The sequence below is a fragment of the Zootoca vivipara genome, chromosome 1 (assembly GCF_963506605.1).
Source record: "Zootoca vivipara chromosome 1, rZooViv1.1, whole genome shotgun sequence".
Lineage (NCBI taxonomy): Eukaryota > Metazoa > Chordata > Lepidosauria > Squamata > Lacertidae > Zootoca > Zootoca vivipara.
The window spans coordinates 13,851,351-13,870,529 of record NC_083276.1 but is presented as its reverse complement, the minus strand read 5'-3'; the positions used below and the strand labels follow the sequence as shown (position 1 = coordinate 13,870,529).

The following is a 19,179-nucleotide window of genomic DNA, read 5'->3' as shown; positions in this document are numbered from 1 at the left end:
TGCCAATATCAGCTTGGCAACTGTCACAGTTAAATGAAAGGGGGAAGTGAAAGAACACTCAAGTTCCCTAAGGGCTAATTCAAACACCACATTTTAGAAGGCACTTCAGTTCCTAGAATCACTCACATATTTGCATACACTTCTGTTCCAGTGTATCTGAAGAAGTGTACATGCACACGAAAGCTCATACCTATGACAAACTTAGTTGGTCTCTAGGTCCTACTGGAAGGAATTTTTTTTGTTTTTTTTGTTTCGACTACGTCAGACCAACACGGCTACCTACCTGTAACTAATATTTGCATAGGGGTGTGTGTGTGTGTCTTTATAGACATGCAGGACCATGAACACATCTGTAGACTTAAGATGCATAGAATTGTAGAGCTGAAAGGGACCCCAAGCTTCATTCTAGCCCAACCCCCCACAATTTAGGAATAACAACTAAAAAACCACTAGAAAGTGGTCATCCAACCTGTTTCGCCAGAATAAATATGATTTAGGGGATTTTGTTTTGGTTTTGAGGTGCCACAAGCAAGCCTTTTCTTTTCCTTGACTGCAACAACCCCATACTTTAACCAGGAAGCATGCGTTACTCTGAGAGGAAATGGATTTTTTTTATTATTATCATCAATATGTATGACTACTGCTGGGAGGTATAATATACTGTATTATTTACCTGTGTGTAAGAGGAGGGACCCAGGTGGCGCTGTGGTTAAACCACAGAGCCTAGGGCTTGCTGATCAGAAGGTCGGCGGTTCGAATCCCTGTGACGGGGTGAGCTCCTGTTGCTCGGTCCCAGCTCCTGCCAACCTAGCAGTTCGAAAGCACGTCAAAATGCAAGTAGATAAATAGGAACCGCTGCAGCGGGAAGGTAAACGGCGTTTCCATGTGCTGCTCTGGTTCGCCAGAAGCAGCTTTGTCATGCTGGCCACATGACCTGGAAGCTGTCTTCGGACAAACGCCGGCTCCCTCGGCCAATAATGCGAGATGAGCGCCGCAACCCCAGAGTCGGTCACGACTGGACCTAATGGTCAGGGGTCCCTTTACCTTTACCTTTACCTTTAAGAGGAGGGCAGACTCCTTACTATTATTGTCATCTATTAAATTTCCATACTGAGGATCACAGGGTGGTTCAAATATGAAAATACAAAAATAGACGCTCTTCCTCAGCAGCCTATCAGAAACATTTCCCTATAACCAGGCCTTTGGCTGATTATCATTCTGTGGCCTTTTAAATGTGTTTGTCGGAGGAGGTTATGGGTTTGTTTTTTGTTTTCTAATGCATTTTGTGTTCTCATTTTGTATTTTTATGTTGTGAACTGCCCTGTGGTCTTCGGATGGAAGGTGGTATACAAATTTAATAAATAATAATAATAATAATCTTCTGAGGTGCTTACCCAGCGTCCAGCCCTTTGACAGTAATATATTAATAATAATAATAATAATCTGAGGTGAGAACAGATCCTCCAAGTGTCCATATTTTCCAGAGACATCCCTGATTTACAGAAGCCGTCCTGGTTTCTTATTTGACCCCAGAATGCCTTGCTTTTCCTTGTTGTTGTTGTTTAGTCGTTTAGTCGTGTCCGACTCTTCGTGACCCCATGGACCAGGCACTCCTGTCTTGCACTGCCTCCCGCAGTTTGGTCAAACTCATGTTCGTAGCTTCGAGAACACTGTCCAACCATCTCGTCCTCTGTCGTCCCCTTCTCCTAGTGCCCTCCATCTTTCCCAACATCAAGGTCTTTTCCAAAGATTCTTCTCTTCTCATGAGGTGGCCAAAGTATTGGAGCCTCAGCTTCACGATCTGTCCTTCCAGTGAGCACTCAGGGCTGATTTCCTTAAGAATGGATAGGTTTGATCTTCTTGCAGTCCATGGGACTCTCAAGAGTCTCCTCCAGCACCATAATTCAAAAGCATCAATTCTTCGGCGATCAGCCTTCTTTATGGTCCAGCTCTCACTTCCATACATCACTACTGGGAAAACCATAGCTTTAACTATACGGACCTTTGTAGGCAAGGTGATGTCTCTGCTTTTTAAGATGCTGTCTAGGTTTGTCATTGCTCTTCTCCCAAGAAGCAGGCGTCTTTTAATTTCGTGACTGCTGTCACCATCTGCAGTGATCATGGAACCCAAGAAAGTAAAATCTCTCACTGCCTCCATTTCCTCCGCCTTCCTCCGCCTTCTGATCATTGGATGGAGGGTGCCATTGTTAATTTTTTAGTCTCATAAGCTGAACTTCAGAATTTGGGCTCTCTTCAGCCCTTTCTGTCCTCTCATCCCCTTTAGCCTCTCTTGCTTTTCTTAAATGTGCCATTTTCCTCTCTGGAAAATATTATCTTCAAACTCCCACAAACTTCGACTTTGGTTGTGGATTCAGATCACGACGCTGCCACCAATAATGCGACGAAACCAGGGACTTTGCCACCAATTAATATGCGGCAAACCCAGTCCCGGCGTTGTCACTAAACTTTCGGGGATCCTTCTTAATATGTGACGAAATGTCCTCCCTCTCTATTACTAAAAATGTGACACAGGAATCCGGGGTGAAACCACCACCCCCCACTTCTCCTGCTGCCTTAAAATAAACCCCTGTTACTTGGGTTTCTTAGTAAAGAGAGTCTTCCAGCTTACATGGCCTGGTATCATGATAAACTCCAGGCTGTTTGACAGACTAACCTCTTGCCTACAGTAAAGGGTCTCAGTCAGATTGATTCCCCACTGCAAAAGTTTGCCCTTTCCACTCTGGCAACTTTGTAGCACCCCAGGTTAGCCTCCTAAGCCTCCTCAGTGTAACTCTAGGACACAAACTGTCGCCTCTATTCCCGAGGTAAGTTTTGTCCTCTACTGAGCCACCACTTCTGTGAGTTTAGATACCCAGCTGGAATAACTAAGCACATCCACTAACATTTAAGAAAGCTTTATTACTAGAGGTCTTTTAAACGCGTAATGGTTTCATGTGTACAGGCTCTTAGATCATATTCTTAGTTTCAATTAACAATGGCTAGATAATATAACTTAATTAAACTCCTCAGAACACTTTAAGATCTCCTACGCCTACCCACACTCTCCCTCGCTCCAACAACCCTCTCCCCCGAATTAACTGCCTCCCATTCCTTTTAAACTCCTGGCAGTCCCGCCCCTCAGGAATGGAATGCGTCATTTATCCAGGAGGTTGGGGTTTAACTCTCTGCACCCTGGAGTTCTTTTGCCCACCAGGCCAATCCGTCACAGGTGGCACACAAATTTAATAAATAATAACAATCTTCTGAGGCACTAAGCCAGCTTCCAGCCCTGTGGTCTTTGAATAAAGGGTGGTATACAAATTTAATAAATAATAATATTAATAATCCTCTGAGGCGATAACCCAGCTTCCAGCCCTGTGATCTTCGGATAAAAAGTGGTATACAAATATTAGTAGTATTATTAGTATTATTATTAGTAGTATTATTAGTAGTACTGTAATAATAATAATAATAATCATCATCATCATCATCTCCTGAGGAGGGAATACCCCTCCCCCCCCAGAGAAACCAACAGCGCGCGCCCAAATCAAAGCTCCTCCCCCTCCCTTCCTTCCAGGGGACCTTAGCAACAAGGGAGTGGGGGCTGGGAAACGCAGCACGCGCGGCTGCGCCTGCGCCCTCTTCCATCCCTCTCTGTCTCTCTCCCCGCAGCCCCAGCATTAGGAGCAGCGGCCTCGCTCCGTGCAGGGGGTGGTCTCTTCCGGTTCACGCCGGAGCAGAGGAAGCCGGGCGGCCATCTTGGATCATCCGGGAGCGGCGGCTCTACTGCTGCTGTTGCTTCTGGCTGAAGCGGGGTGGGTGGTGGGGAGGAAGGAGGAAGCCTGCTCGGTGGCGGCGGCGGGTCTCCTCCGCTCTCGGTGTGTCGGAGAAGGGAAGGCTCGGCGCCAGACCCCTCTCGCTGCGGAAGGAGGGCCCGCTCTTGTTAGCGTAGCGGCGGCAGGAGGAACCGGGACTTTCGCTGGAGGAGGAGGAGTCGGGGCGGAGGGTGAAAGGCATGAGCGCCGAGGCCCGGTGAAGCGGGGCTTGGGGTCCTTTGAGGGGGACAGAAGCCTCCCCTGGGCAGCTCTGAGAGAGGGTTCATCCTCCCCGACTCCGGTTTATCCCCTTCTCTCACTTGGATTCCCTCTGCAGCTCCCCGAAACACCCCCCCGCCCTTGCTCGCCCGCAGCCCCGTCTCCTCCCTCCTCAGAAGCGGCTCTTGCCTCCTCGTCTGCCTCCCTGCCTCCCCCCGCTTCTCTAACACAGGCACACACTTCTCTTTCTCCCCACCCCTCTTTTTTGTGCTCCGTGAGAACCCCCGTCTTCTTTAATCCGCCGCTGCCGCCTTCGAAGGATCCTAAGCTTGTCTGTAGGATGATCCCTGAAGACTCCTGGGAGGATACAATGCTCCATTATCAGACTGGAATATAGATGAGAAACGGGGGTCGTGGTGGAGAAGGGGGAAGCAAGCCGGATTTCCCTCCCCACACTCCCCTTCTTTTCCCACCCACCCCCACCCTTGATGGTGGTACTTCCTAACCACTATCATGCAGTAAAAATGCTCTCTTTTTTGTAAATATATATATATATACATACACATATATATATATATAACTATTCGGGGGGGGGTGTTAGGATTTTATATATCTCTATACACCATACGTTAGCTGGATTTTGCCATTGCAAACGGTGCTTCAGCGCAAGTGGATGAAAATGTCCACTAGAACTCCGCTGCCCACAGTGAATGAACTGCCCACCGTGAATGAAAACGTGAGTGTACTTCAGGATTGTCCATTGTTGTAATGAGAATTTTATAGTAAGCTGAATGCCTTTTTTTAAACGCCTGGTGTTAAATGTCACAGTATGCAGCATAGTATATTTTGCCTCCATCTTAAAAGAGGTATCATGATATGGGTTATTAAATAGTGGGTGGAAATGTGCTGTTTTCTATGAAAATACGGATGTTTGAAGTTCGGATGAAATTGATAATATGCGGTCAAACTGTGATAATTGAAATCCTTTCAGAGGACATCTTGACATCACCTAGGGCATCCATTGCTCTACTGTTATGACATTCATTGTCTGGCAGCTGGACATCTGGTGACAGATGTTGTACAGGTTGTTGTGAAGAATGTTATCAGTAGGGAAGCTCTTATCAAGGCCTGCCTGCAATAACCTTCTCTTTAAACTTGGGATCCCTCTCACTTCTCTTTCTAAGTCACTCACACTTTAGTCTTATGTCTTTAGAATGTAACAGATAATCAGAACAGATGTTCTTGGGCATAAAATATGCTAATCATTACAAGTGGATCATGTATAAACTTAGAATGGTAAAGAATGGTTCTTTTCCTCTGACAAAGATTGGATTGAGTGACCTAGATAACATATATTTCAAATCTGATTTGTATATCTCATAAGTGACCGGGTAAGCCCTTGTGTTAGCAGTCACTTAGGTGATTTTAAAGGACCCCCTCCCTTTTGATCTAGATGTTGTATCTACCTTCATATATAGCATTTGAGGCTGGTTGCATAAATGCTAAAGAAAATTGAATTATTCTCAAATGAAATATGTGAATTAAGAGGTATTTATGCTGTATTACAATAAAGGTTTGGACGTTTGGTGTCTCTAGAATTTGGAGAGAAAAAGTTGAATATTTTCTTTAACTTTTGGAACACCAGGTTTGCTATCAATATGATTTCAAATGCAAATTCCTTCTGTCAAAGAAATTGGCAGCATGTCCATTGATACAGGACTGAAGACACAAGTGACAAATCTCCTGTGTGTGCTGCTTATCTGATAGCCAGTTTTATTGTAAACTTAAAAATTTCTGATAGGCTCCAAGAAAGAAGGCGTTTTATTTATCTCATTTATGAATTGCCTCCCATAAAAGATCCCAAAGCAGTTAAACAATGAAAAATATACGGTATAAAAACAATTTCAAGTTCAGTACATCTATCTAAATGAGAATAAAAATCACCATTTAAAAGGCTTTTTGGAGAAGGAAGATCTTCAATAGGCTCCATCCACTGTTGAGAAAAACATACTTACTTGGATGCATATTTTGTGCTGTACAGTGTGTGTGTTAGCTGGCCTATTCATTGTGATTGACTAAGGATACTTGCAACATGCTTACCAGTAGATAGAGATGGAAAATATGCTCAGCGGAACAATTGTTGCATTGTCAAGTCTTTGGATTTATTGACATAGTAGATAAAACTTCTCTATTCTTTGTTTACTTTAGTTTAAAGATTATAAAAAGAACTAAAGGCTATATTCAGCCAGAGTTAATGAAGTAATTCAATTATAGAATCTTTGTGGACTTCATTCCAGGCCTCCAGAGTTGTCTTTTAGAGAAAATTGTGCTGTGTTGGACACTTCTGTAGTTCATTGTCTGTCTTGTGGTTTATTCAGTAGGTTTGACCACTTAACTCTTTTACTAGCTAGATCACTCTAGTACAGTATCAGCAAGTTCATCAGGCTTAGAAGTATTTGGTGGGAACTGTCTTAATACCATTTTCCAGTGTGGATATTCAAGTTCTAGATTAGATCAATTCTTAAACTTATTGTGGGTAGCCCATTTGTTAAAAATATAAAATTAAAACAGTATGCTGTTAGATTTTTTGCTTAGTTGCATTCCCTCTTTGATCATGTCCCAGCTTGCATACTAAGCTGAATTGGGTTGGTTGGTTTCGGAGGATGCACGTAGGTAGTAGTGAGTTATATTTATATTGAGGCCTGCACTTGACCATGCAAGTACTAGATTGTAGGAGGATCCTTAGCGTTAGATTACACAGCTCAGTGCTTCCTGATTGCATTTTAAATTTGATAATTTACATTTTACACCTGTAATTTCTTCAGGTTGAAAGATTCTTCCATTACAAGTGTGGTGACAATGCTTAGTGGGGGAACAGGTAGGTCACTGGTTCTCAAAGGATGTGGTGCACCACACTGGTGTGGCAGGAGAGGATAGCAAGTGTGGCAGGAAGATTCAGTGACAATCATGAGAGTGATTCATGTTCTAATGTAGCTGCATTGTTTTATACATTCTGGATATTCCATGGTCATATTATAACAGTGTTTATCAAACTTGGGTTCTCGGCTGTTGTTGGACTACTACTCCCATCATCCCTGTTCACTGGTCCTGCTAGCTAGGGATGATTGGGAGCTGCAGTCCAGCAACAGATGAGGACCCAGTTTTGAGAAACACTGCATTCTAAAGTAGTTATGCACTTTGTTATAAATCAAGCACTGCTATGAGTTGTGTCTTCTTTTATTTCCAATGTATTTTTTTACCAATTAAAAATTAGGTGTGGCGTGAGCAAAATTTCATTCTGAAAGTGTGTCCTAAAGAAAGAAGCATAGAACGAAAACTGGGGCTTAGGACCCAAGTATTGGTTAGACTCCCTGATCCCGTATATGTTTACCCCCCCCCCAAATCTTTGAGGTCAGGTAGGTCAACAGAGCTGTACTTGCTGATGGTGTGTTATGTAGCAACATGTGAGAAGGTGTCTTTTATAGTAGCATTCTGATGGTGGAAAGCCCTCATCTTGCAGATTTGGGTCGTAAGTATTAGACACCATGTAAATACATTTTTAATTACTCAGGCATTTGTTTTGTTGACCGCAAGAGATTTTTGTTGCTCCCAAAGTGCTATAATAGATTTGATTTATTTTTGTGTTTTGCTTTTTTCTATTGCTTTGTTTTAGTATGTCTAGGATTGATTTTAATGAAGAACAGATTATAAGTCACCTAAATAAATTAAGAAATTGCTCTTTGGTTTAGTCATGCGACTGCCATCTGAATTTCTTTATACTCATTTTTTTAAAGCTTATTTCTGTTACCTGGGAGGGATGTAATTGAGCCAATGCTGAACTTTCCAAGGTAGCAATCTACAACATTTATTGGCAAAGACAGATAATGTTTACTACAGTTTCATATTAGTTTCTAGAAAAATGCTGAATGAGCATTGTTCTTGCCTGTGCTTGAAGTTGAACTATATTTAATTTTGAAGACATATCCTACAAGTCAGTGCAGAAGCCCATTTTTCTTTTGTAAAACCATTAGGCACAATCACATTCTCCAAAATCAATTTAAGCTTTAAACATTATGAATGTCCAAAGACAGCCATTGTGCTCTGAACTCAGATAGCTGATTCTGAATCTCTTCTTGATTATTGAATTCTGACATTTGTGGCTACTTCATGTGAACTTAAGCCTTCAGTTTCTGCTTAGAGTTTATCTAGCTCAGATGTTGGGAACATTTGGCCCTCCGGATGTTGCTGAATGATAACTCCCATAAGCCCCAGCAAATATGAGCAGTAGGCAGAGATGATGGGGCTTATGGTTCAGCAACAACTGGAGGCCCAAAGGTTCCTCACATCTGATATAGTTGCAGCTCTGAGATGTGTGTTCCACTGTTATGCTTCTTCACATACCAGCAACAGCCCATCCCACATGTCCCTTCCTGTCAGAGACTGTAGCCTCTTGGGACTGTTCACACTTGGAGCTTGTTCACACATCACATTATCACATAGTTGCATGCTGGTGCATGCTGCTCAGAAGTCCCTGAGTTGCTCTTCCCCTGCTTCTTCTGCCATGCTGCCGGTATGGAGGCAGCACCCCAAAGGCTAGCTTTGTTATGTGTGAACTAGCACTTGTAGTTTCCTTCTGTTGAAGAATTGAGAGGCCAACATTTGTTCTTGGTTTAATGTAATCTTTTAGCCAGGCAGGCCTTCCTACAAGCAGTAGCTTTGAAAAAAGTGAATGGGCATCTTCATGGTTTTTACACATGATGTAGTGCATTGGTGTATGTAACTTGTGTGAAGTGATTATTGAGTATTGTAGGTCGTTAGATAATGTTCAGTTTGCGAGCAGTTTTAGAAACTCAGATATATAATCTAATCACCAAATGGCATCTTAAACCTAGTTTATAATCATCGCCACAATGGAATCTCTAGGTACACCCCCCCTGTGAAGTTTGTTGTTGTTGTTGTTGTTCCTCATTTCATTTTTATACCACTCTATATTTTAAAGAACAAATCTCAAAGTGGTTTACAACTCATTCAGACATAAAATAGAATAAAACAAGTTCAAGCTTCAAGGAAAATATTTCAGATCCTTTCTAAGTGCTTTCCCCAGTCACAAACCTGGCACCCAAAGATCTCTGTGTGGTCACTATTGGACCTGCACCAGTCGCAAAATGCACATGGCACCTACCGGTAGCTAATTTCTGACACTTTTTGCGAGACTGGCTTTATTTAATGCTGAAAATTAACACTCAATGGCATGTGAAGCAGTCTTTACACTGCTTCTCCAGCAGAAAATTGGATTACTTTAATTTTTTTTTTTTAAAAAAGGATGGAGATTCAGGGGTGGCTCAGTGAGCTGACTTGGAAAGCATAAGGGGGAAGGAACTCCTAACGCTTTCTGTTTGAATTGAATTTTTCTGGGTGCTATTTATTTAGTAACACAGGAAACAGCCTTAGCAAGTCAGACCACTGGTCCATGTAGCTCAGAATAATTTCTGCTCGCTGGTAGTGTCTCTCTAAGATTTCAAGTGGGGTCCTCTCTCAGCATTACTCAGAGATGCCAGGGATTGATCTTGGGAACTTCTTCACACAAAGCAGATTCTTTACCCAGAGCTACAGCCTGTCCTTTGTTTTTTGTTTGTATTTCTAGACTACCCTTCATCCCATAGGAAGTACTATCAAGGTTCCTGGAAGCTTTTACACATTTTGTTCAGTCATTTTGAAGGCATATTTATGGCGTGAAATGAGACCCAATTTCCGTACAGTCTGCCTTGTGGATGTCATCGTGAATTCTGCTATAATAGCTGATCAATGAAAAGATACAGCATTGTCTTTGCTAATAGGTCTGTTTATAGAGCCTGTTCTGTTCTGTAGTAACACTTTTGACATCAGCAGTGGGCATTGCTATGAAGTCTGGTCCACATTATATCTGCTGCTGGGCTGTGCATTGCTACTGTTTTCACAGTATGGTCTTAGGCATTTTTAGGTGGAGGTAAATTCCATTGTGTTCATTATTCCCTGGTTAGTTTGCATAGGATTGTGCTATCAGTCAGATACATATACTTGGAACTGCACTGTGGAATCAGAGCTATCTACTACATCAAAAAAGGGCCTTTTGTGGCCATTTTTACCTTACAAAGTATGCATACTTTGATAATCTGAATATGGATCTGCCCATTTTAGATCATTTGGTATATATGTCCTTGGTTATTTCAAGGCAATGGAATAAATGAGGTTGTATTATGTAGCCCTCTTAGATTTGGAGTTTGACCTTTAAAATACTGAACTCCCAAAGCTCCTATTATAGCTAGCCTCGTGGATCAAATCTGTAAGTGAACTTTTTGGCCAAAAATTGACTAGTTAAAAATAGCACGTCACTGAATCACAGGATAAAAATCTGAACAGGGGCTTTCCAACATCAGTTTCAGATCTTTGACCATTGGGTGTCCTTCTGGCTTCATACATAATTACTAACAATGGCTATATGGGAATTGGACTTAGTTTGCAGTTTTATTGATGATTCAGACTTGACTACATCTTGCTCTTCAGCTGCTATATTTACACTTCAGTGCTGAGGTCAGTAAAAACTTGTTTTGATCAGTGAACAAAGTCTGTGTCACTCGGATGATATAGTAAATCTCGGATACATGCTACAGATTCTCCCTTTTCTTAAAAGCAAAATCCACTCTGAATGTTCCTGCACTACAATAAAGCTATTGTGCTATTGCTGGATAATTCCTTATTCTGGGTGTGTCACTTCTTTCTAGCCCCCCCCTCCCATTTATGCACCTTTATCTTTTTATTTTGTGATTAAATCTAATGCCACCTTCACCATATAGGCACCCAGATATTTGGGGTTATGCTGTTGCACGGCTCTAGCAATTAAATTTGTGTTTCCCATGATTAATAGCAGCTAGGTTGTACTCATTCTTTATAACATCACATTATTACAGCATACTTGTGGCCCAAACTAATGATTACTTCTGCTTACGTAACTACCGTAAGCAGGAGCTGAGAAAATAATAGTGCAAGTGAGAGGCTGAATTTTGGCATTTTAATAGTCCTTGGCCTTAAAGGCCTTAAACTCCTTTGGCTGCTAGGCTGTTCCCATTTCTAGCTCCTTGGCATGAAGATGCCCAGCTTTGCCAGTCTTCCCCAGTCTGCAGGTTGGCTGCAGATGGGATTCTATATTTAGAGTATGTGTGCTTGCCTTTGACCTACACGCTTAAACTGTATGTGAAATATAGTTACACTGACACATGAAAATGTTACAGTAAGAAGAACTCTGTTGACCACATATGCTGGTGATCCAGTGATTCATGTACTTAGGCATTGACAGGTCAATTTTGTTAGCTTTCTATTGGCTACTTAATGCACTACTGTTCTTGAATCGTGCCCTTTTTGTGGGTTTAATAATTTCACGCTAGTTGCCTTTGAAGGCTTGATTTTTTTTTAGGGTGTACTTTTTAATGTGGAGGAAAAATTAGGATATGTTTTAAGGCGATCAAGCTATTTGTTGTAAAGATTATACTTTGTCTGCTGTCAACTTTTTAAACTGATTATTGTATGGCAGGTATACCTGGCCAATCAGTTTAACAGTCTTAGGAGCTGTATGATTGGGAAGGTGAAGAAGCTAGTAGCCAAGAGAACATAAAGGATTGCCTTTGCACAATGAAATATTTTATCATTTAAATTGGAGTGTTAATTTTGGTTACAAGCTTCTGGCTGTCCTGTTGTCTAGCTCTTACACAAAATCGACCTTGCATTCTTTTCACATTGAAGTAGAGCACAGTAGCTCAAGGTGTATAACTGCAAAATATGTTCCCCTGGATCTATTTTTAGGGACTGGTTTGTTTACAAAAGAACACTTGCTCCATCCCCAGGATTTTACACCATATGAAAGAGAGTTTGTATAAAATAATGGAAATTATAAAAGAATTGAAAGTGTGTAAAAGAGCAAAGGCTGCACAGATTCTCTATTGGTAAAAGTTTTCACTGTGATTACATGATTAAGGTAGACATGTTGCACTTGGTCTAAAATATTCACAGCAAACCAAGTGCTTTGTGGATTCTGCTTTAATTCACTTGCAGAAGTCCCACATGATTAAAACAACCTTTGCAGAAAATGAGCATGTGAAAATGAGTATAGGAACAGAAATAAAAATTTGGCCAAAGCCACAGTTCACAGAAGACCACAAGTTCTTTACTGACAAAATCCTACCAATGCTTTATCCATCAGTTTTTGCTGACCTCTTAAAAACTACCCACAGCCTTCCCCAAACCTTTTGGAAGGACCTCGCGTAGGCTGCAATCAGTGTTCGAAATTAGCCAGGCGCCAGGCATGTTTCACGATTGGCACAGGTCCAATTGCAACCGTATGAAGATCTCTGGATGCTGGGTTGGCGACTGGGGAAAGCATGATGTCATTTAGAGAAGGATCTGAAATATTTTCCTTGAAGCTTGAATTTGTTTTATTCTGCATTGTTTTATTTGATGTTTTAATATCATCCACTTTGAGATTTGTTCTTTAAAATATAAAGCGGTATAGAAATACAGTAATAATAATGATGATGATGATGATAATAATAATAATATAATGTACTCCATTGCAAAAAAAACAAAAACAAATGAAAACAGCGCCTAGACATTCCATTGTGGAGACCGTAACCCAGGTTTAAGGCACAATTTGGCAATTACAGTCATACCTCCATTTACGACCACAATTGCTTCCGGGAAGCCGGTCACTTCCCGAGTTCGTCGCTCCCCGAGGCACGCTTCTGCGCGTGCATAAAGCACAGATAGAACGCTTCTACGCACGCACACGCTGCACAGATCGCTTCTGCGCATCTGAGCGCCGCGGAACCCGGGTCCGCGGTGGTCGGAAACAGAAGCGGTCGCAAACCAAGGTTTGACTGTAGATTATATATCTAATATATCTATATATATCGAGTCTCCTTGAATTCAGTACATCTTGCTTCTGTCTGCACTAGCCATAGGCTTAGCTGCTCTAATTTCATAGAAGCCAAGAGGATGAGTTGGGGACTTCAAGGGTAAGTGGATGAAATAAGATAGAAGGTGAGGCTGAGTGTCAAGGCCTTAAGGAAAAAAGGCAGCCTGAAAGAATATCAAAACTGGAACAATACTACTGAGATTGAATTTTTCTATACAGTATAGCAAAGACGCTGTCCAAGGACAGTTTGTATCATTTTATGAACTTGTGCTACTATCACAGCATCACTGTGTACAGTACCTTATTCATGATATGAAGTGAAAATAGGTTTCCTAGCTGTTCTATAGCTTGCTACATTAGGAAACAGAATTCTAAAAAAAGTTGGGATTTCAAATACATTTGTAATTTTGCAAGTTTTAAAAAAGTAGTTTTGGCAAGAATATACAGATTGCACCTAATTGTATTTGGTGTAGCTGAGAGTGATTATTTGCATTCTTTGTTGCCATCTGGAGTAGATTTTCTTTAAGTGAAGAAAATGCATCTAAAACATTACGGTTTGTTGAACATAAGAAGGTAGTTCTGTAACTATTGTTGGATATAGTTGACAGTTCTCAGTGTTTTTTTTATTAAAGGTTTTTTGACAGTTCTCAGTTATGTGTACACTTCTGTTCACACTCCAAACACTATGGAACACTGTGTTGTGAATAATACATAGACTGAAATGCAGCTCACAGTGTTAGAAGTTGAGCTTATGCTGGTTTAGGTCAGGGTTTTCCCAGTTTGAATCTCCAGCTGTTTTTGGACTACAACTCCCATTATCCCTAGCTAGTAGGACCAAGTAGTCAGGGATGGTGGGAATTGTAGTCCAAAAACAGCTGGAGACCCAGGTTTGGAAGACCCTGGTCTAGGGCTTAACAGTAGTGTTTATTCTATTGGCGCTGTGGGTTAAACCACAGAGCCTAGGGCTTGCCAATCAGAAGATCGGCAGTTCGAATTCCCGCAACGGGGTGAGCTCCTGTTATTCGGCCCCTGCTCCTGCCAACCTAGCAGTTCGAAAGCATGTCAAAGTGCAAGTAGATAAATAGGTACCGCTCCAGCAGGAAGGTAAGCGGCGTTTCCGTGCGCTGCTTTGGTTCACCAGAAGCGCCTTAGTCATGGTGGCCACATGACCTGGAAGCTGTACACCGGCTCCCTCGGCCAGTAAACCAAGATGATCGCCGCAACCTCAGAGTCGTCCGCGACTGGACCTAATGGTCAGGGGTCCCTTTACCTTTACCTTTAATGACCTGCCATGCCACATCATTTTTTGAAAGTTAAAATTATAAATTTGAAAATGTCATTAGGCTGACCTAGAAAAATCTCGTACAGATCTGAGTCACCTCCAAAACCCATGAGCCATGGGCAGCAGTTGAAGGAGCTATACAACATTCAAGATAGCATGTTCTCTCTCAGGATCAGTTAAACAACCACAATCCTCTCCCCACTCCCAAAGTATTTACACAGGCTCTTATTCTATCAGTTAGTGCCCTTAATCCTTACCAATGCTTGGTCTGGCATGAAACTTGTACAATAGATGTGCATTATTTCCAAGTTACGGAATTATTCTGGGAAGAGGGGAAACTACAAACAAACTGTTACCTGCATACATTTTGTTATTATTAATTATTTAAAATGTGTGCAATGAACAGATATGGCCCTCTTTTGTTCAGAGAGGCTTCTGACACAGGATTGCATTATATTCTTTAAATTCCGTATCCTCCTTGATCAGTGAAAAACCTTCCGGCAGGCAGACTCTGTTAAGCCTCAAAAATTACTCTTGCTTCAGATGTTACCGTACTTTGTTCCTATCTCCCCCTCAACATGAGAATGACAACAATAAATATATGGTGGAAAAACAGGTTCCCATTTGGCTTAATGGAGCAGATGGGGGGGGCATGGGGAGAAAATAGGAGGTGGAGGAAAAATTCCATTGCATAAGTGGAAATCTTTTTGCTTACAGAACTCGTTTGTTGGATATCACTTGGGGTGTTCATGTGTTAAATTATGTGGGTTTGCGGAGGGATGGAGGTTTTAGTGTGGAGCGGGAGTCAGTATGGGCAGACTACTTGTGGGTCTTGCTGCATGGGATGGGACTCTGTAGTGCACGCAGCAGTGTTCAAAATTAGCCAGGCGTATTTTGCATCTATTGGCCGCTTTTAACCAAGTGAAGATGCCTGAGCGCCAAGATGGCGCATGCCATCTAAACCATCTGGAGGTGCATGCCTGGGGATCATTGGATCTTGACTACAGTATTTTCACACACTAATACAACATCCTGTAGAATTCTATCAGTTAAATTTTATCTGCACAATCAGAATGAATTTCAGGAAGCAAAGTGCAGTCGTTACAGTTATAGTTATGAATGATTTTATGATTTTATAATTTATTGTTGTAGCTTGTCTTCACTTACCCAGCCCACTGCCCAGGAATATTCCTATGTTATGAATGGTCTGTGTCACCATTAAGAAAGAGAGGTAGGAATAGGCCAATATAAATGTGGACTGTCCCTGGATAAAGTGACTTTTCTTATTTAAATTATCAAAGTTCTTAACCTAACTCAAGGTTGCCATATGAACTAACCAGGTGTTTAACCAATCACAGGCAGGCAGTCCTTTGAAAAACTTTAAAGCGGTCTTGCCCCAAAATGGCAACTAGACATTCTGCTTTGGCGATAAATGTGAAAGATCACATTGGGTAGATAATGTCTGCAAAGTTTCGAGTTAAGTAGCCCAACAGGTGTCATTTCTGTATGCTGACAGAACCTTGTTTTTGATGGTCCTGTAATAGAGATGCTTGACTACTCGATTGCTATTGAGCACAAATACTTGGGTGTTTCTGACCTGAAATTTAACATATTACCTTTAATGTGTTCTATTTCCAAATCAAACACATTTAAAGAATTCCCAAGAAATAGTGATAATGTTGGTTGGATTTATTCATATATATTTTTCGGATAATTCCCTTTTCTAGAGAGATCACTTTCCACTAATTGACTCACTACAGCATCTTTCTGGATGGAGCAGGTTGCTGCCTACACAACTTCCTGTCTAGACTACAGAACGTGGGTGTAGCCAGGCTCTTTGTTGTGGAGGCAGGCTTTTGTGAGGGGGCAGAACCTCAGGTTTGTATTGATTTAGGGGAGGAGCACCTGCCCCTGCCCCCCCCCCCCACGCCGGCTATGCCCATGCTACAGAAGTGTGTTCATGCAGTTAGGGGAGGAAATTGTGTAGAGTGCAAATACAGATTATGTGGTAGGGTAAAACTGAAGGTGTATCCTCAATTACTCCTGCACACTTGCTCTTAAAGGTTTATTGCTTTACAGTACTGCTATCCGCTTGAGTTTATTTGGGATCCAGAGATATATCTTAATGATGATTCTTTTTACTATAGCTGAAATATTTCATAGATAGGTTTAGGCTGCTGTGCATTACAGTATTCAACTTGAACATATGAATTATTTCTGTTGCCTTTCGTGCTTAGGTGAGCATTTGCACTTGCAACTTCCCTGCAGAATACAATAAATATAGGTTTCCTTAAATAAACTAATTCTTCTAAGCATGCACACGGTTTATATTATAAGATTTTATCCCCTTCAGTGGGTATAAAATGTCATATGACAGGTTTTTCATCTTCAGGTTACTTTTTTAGAATAAGTCAGTCAAGAAATTTTTAACCTTGGTGAATGGTTGTTCTTTGAGTTGCTGCTAATGTTTGCAATGTGTTAACTTTTTTTGCAATATGTACAAATTGAAAGTTGGCACAAGTATTTCCTTAAAATTCCAACACCACACTTCCCAGGTTTTATTTTTGTTCATTTTTCTTTTCTTTTCTTGCTTTCCTTCATGCTTCTTTCTTAATGGGAAAGGATGCCGGAACATCAGTAGGGGAAAGCTTTTCTGAAAAGGTGGGTTATAAATTTTATTCAAAAAGCTGGCTTGTTTCTGCCTTTTTTCTATGCATGCATGTTACGCAATTTATTTCTCTCTCCTTAGTTTGCTGTTTTATTCCTGTCCTTCCAGAAGATAAGATCTTGCTCAGTTGCTGACAAGGAAGTAGCTTGTGAAATCACAAACCCTGTCCATAAGCATTTTGTAGACTTTTAAAAGTTTTTAAACTGGAGAAGGCAGTGACTCCCATCACAAGGACAAAATCTACGCCCCTTCTTGCTTTGTCAGGATAGTTTCGTTCAACCAGGGCTTGTCAGCTTTTATCTGTGCTTCTTTCTTCCTGTATATTGCTGACTTCTCAGCGGCTGCCAGCTCTTAAATCAGATTCTGGATCAATTTTCCACAATGAAGGATTTGAATACACATAAATGAAGGCTTTACTATTTCTATTAAAAAATAAATAGGTTTCCTCTTCTTGTTTTCTGACCTGTACTGTGCCCTGTTCTGTATTTTGACTTTGAACACTGCAGAAGTTTTGGTGCTTTTGGTGGGATATACAAATGGCACCCTCATTATCTTATATGATGGGCAGCTTTTGCCTATTTAATGGTACAGTGGTACCTCTACTTTCGAATTTAATGCGTTCCGAACACACATTCATAAATCGAAAAAAAATGTAAGTCGAATCCCATAGGAATGCATTGGGAGAAAAAATTCGTAGGTAGAAGCAACCCTATCTAAAAATTCGTGAGTAGAAAAAAATCCTATCTAAACCGCATCCAAGATGGTGGACGGAGCTCCATTCGTAAGTAGAAACATTCATAAGTATAGTTATTCGTAAGTAGAAGTACCACTGTACCCCAAAATCTGTTACTTGAGAAGTAGATCTTAAGTTTCCTCATTGTGTCTGTTGGTAGGGAGCCCTGAAGTGGGCTGCCCAGGAACACAGCATAGTCTTCATGCAATGATGTTTCTAGGGTTTACTTTTCCACTAGCTTTTGATCCATTGGCTTCTTCACTTGGCACTGAAATACAGAGAACTCAACACAAAGTTTCAGCCTCTGAACAAAGACTGCTGGTTATATTGCACACCTTATGTAACGTTGTGTTGTTGTTTTTTATTAGTTCTTGAGGCCCTCCCACTGCTTCCATCAGTAATTAAAAACCAAAGCCCTGCATCTAACGGAAGGATAAGCTAGTTGGGTCAGGGCCCATCAGGTTGGAAGTGATGATAAAATGATGTAAGGATAATGGGGAGAAAAGATAAATGAGGTGGGGTGGCATTTGGATATAAATTGTGAAGTACCGTATGTTGGAAAAGATAGAAGAAAAATGAAAATAGGAGAATGGCTGAAGACTGAAGCGAGGAAATGAGAAAATGTGGTGTCCCAAATATGGTTTCTAAAGGGAAGTGAACTCTTCGCATAGTTTTATATTTTATCACCTTTATGTGCTAGTTTACCATATTTTTCCACAGAGCCTTTCACCTTATTGACGCATTCTCAAGCACAGGACTAAAGAAAAAATGCTGTAAAAATCTCAAAACAACACAATATTTTCCCTTTATGAATAGCATAGGACCTGTTGTGTGCACACACAGCTAAAGCTGCTAGTGTAGGTTATTTAGAATCATGTAAAATAATTTCAGAAGGAATGCTATTGTCCATGCACAACATACTTGATGTTTAGAATGAGAGGGATTAAATTCATCTTATATTGACTGCAAGTTCTTTTTCACTTTGTTTTGCCAGCTGATAGTCTCTGAGGTGTTTTTGGCAAGATGCCACAGCTACTAAACTAAAATGAAGTCTCTACAGTTGTCTTGATGGCTAATATTTACTGCCAGTGAGATGATCCTTAACATAGTAGAAACTAGAAGTGCATCAGATTTGAATGAATCCCAAATCAGGAACTGAAATAGGGCACCCCAAACAGATTTGTGGCTTGTCCAGGACAAGGCAAGAGCTTTCAGAAGCATATTGAGCTAAAATATGGACCTTGAAGTAATCTGGGGCAATTCAGAGATAAATAAAGATAAAGGGACCCCTGACCATTAGGTCCAGTCGTGACCAACTCTGGGGTTGTGGCGCTCATCTCGCGTTACTGGCCAAGGGAACTGGCGCACAGCTTCCAGGTCATGTGGCCAGCATGACAAAACCACCTCTGGCGAACCAGAGCAGCACATGGAAATGCCGTTTACCTTCCCGCTGTAGCAGTACCTATTTATCTACTTGCACTTCATGCTTTCTAATTGCTAGGTTGGCAGGAGCTGGGA

At 41.3% G+C, this 19,179-nt stretch overlaps 1 protein-coding gene across 5 annotated transcripts in view; it reads left to right on the top strand.

The window, feature by feature from the left end:
* Positions 1-3,741: 3,741 nt before the first annotated feature.
* Positions 3,742-19,179, top strand: part of MARK3 (microtubule affinity regulating kinase 3) — a 67,189-nt gene continuing 51,751 nt past the window's right edge. For 4 of the 5 annotated variants that reach the window (XM_035105375.2, XM_035105347.2, XM_035105365.2 and 1 more), the window contains exons 1-2: positions 3,742-4,770; positions 16,883-16,921. In XM_035105375.2, coding sequence (XP_034961266.1) covers positions 4,708-4,770; positions 16,883-16,921 — 102 coding nt within the window. In that variant the 5' untranslated portion in view covers positions 3,742-4,707. The remainder of the gene's footprint in view (positions 4,771-16,882; positions 16,922-19,179) is intronic. The other variant, XM_035105356.2, reaches the window with a different exon arrangement.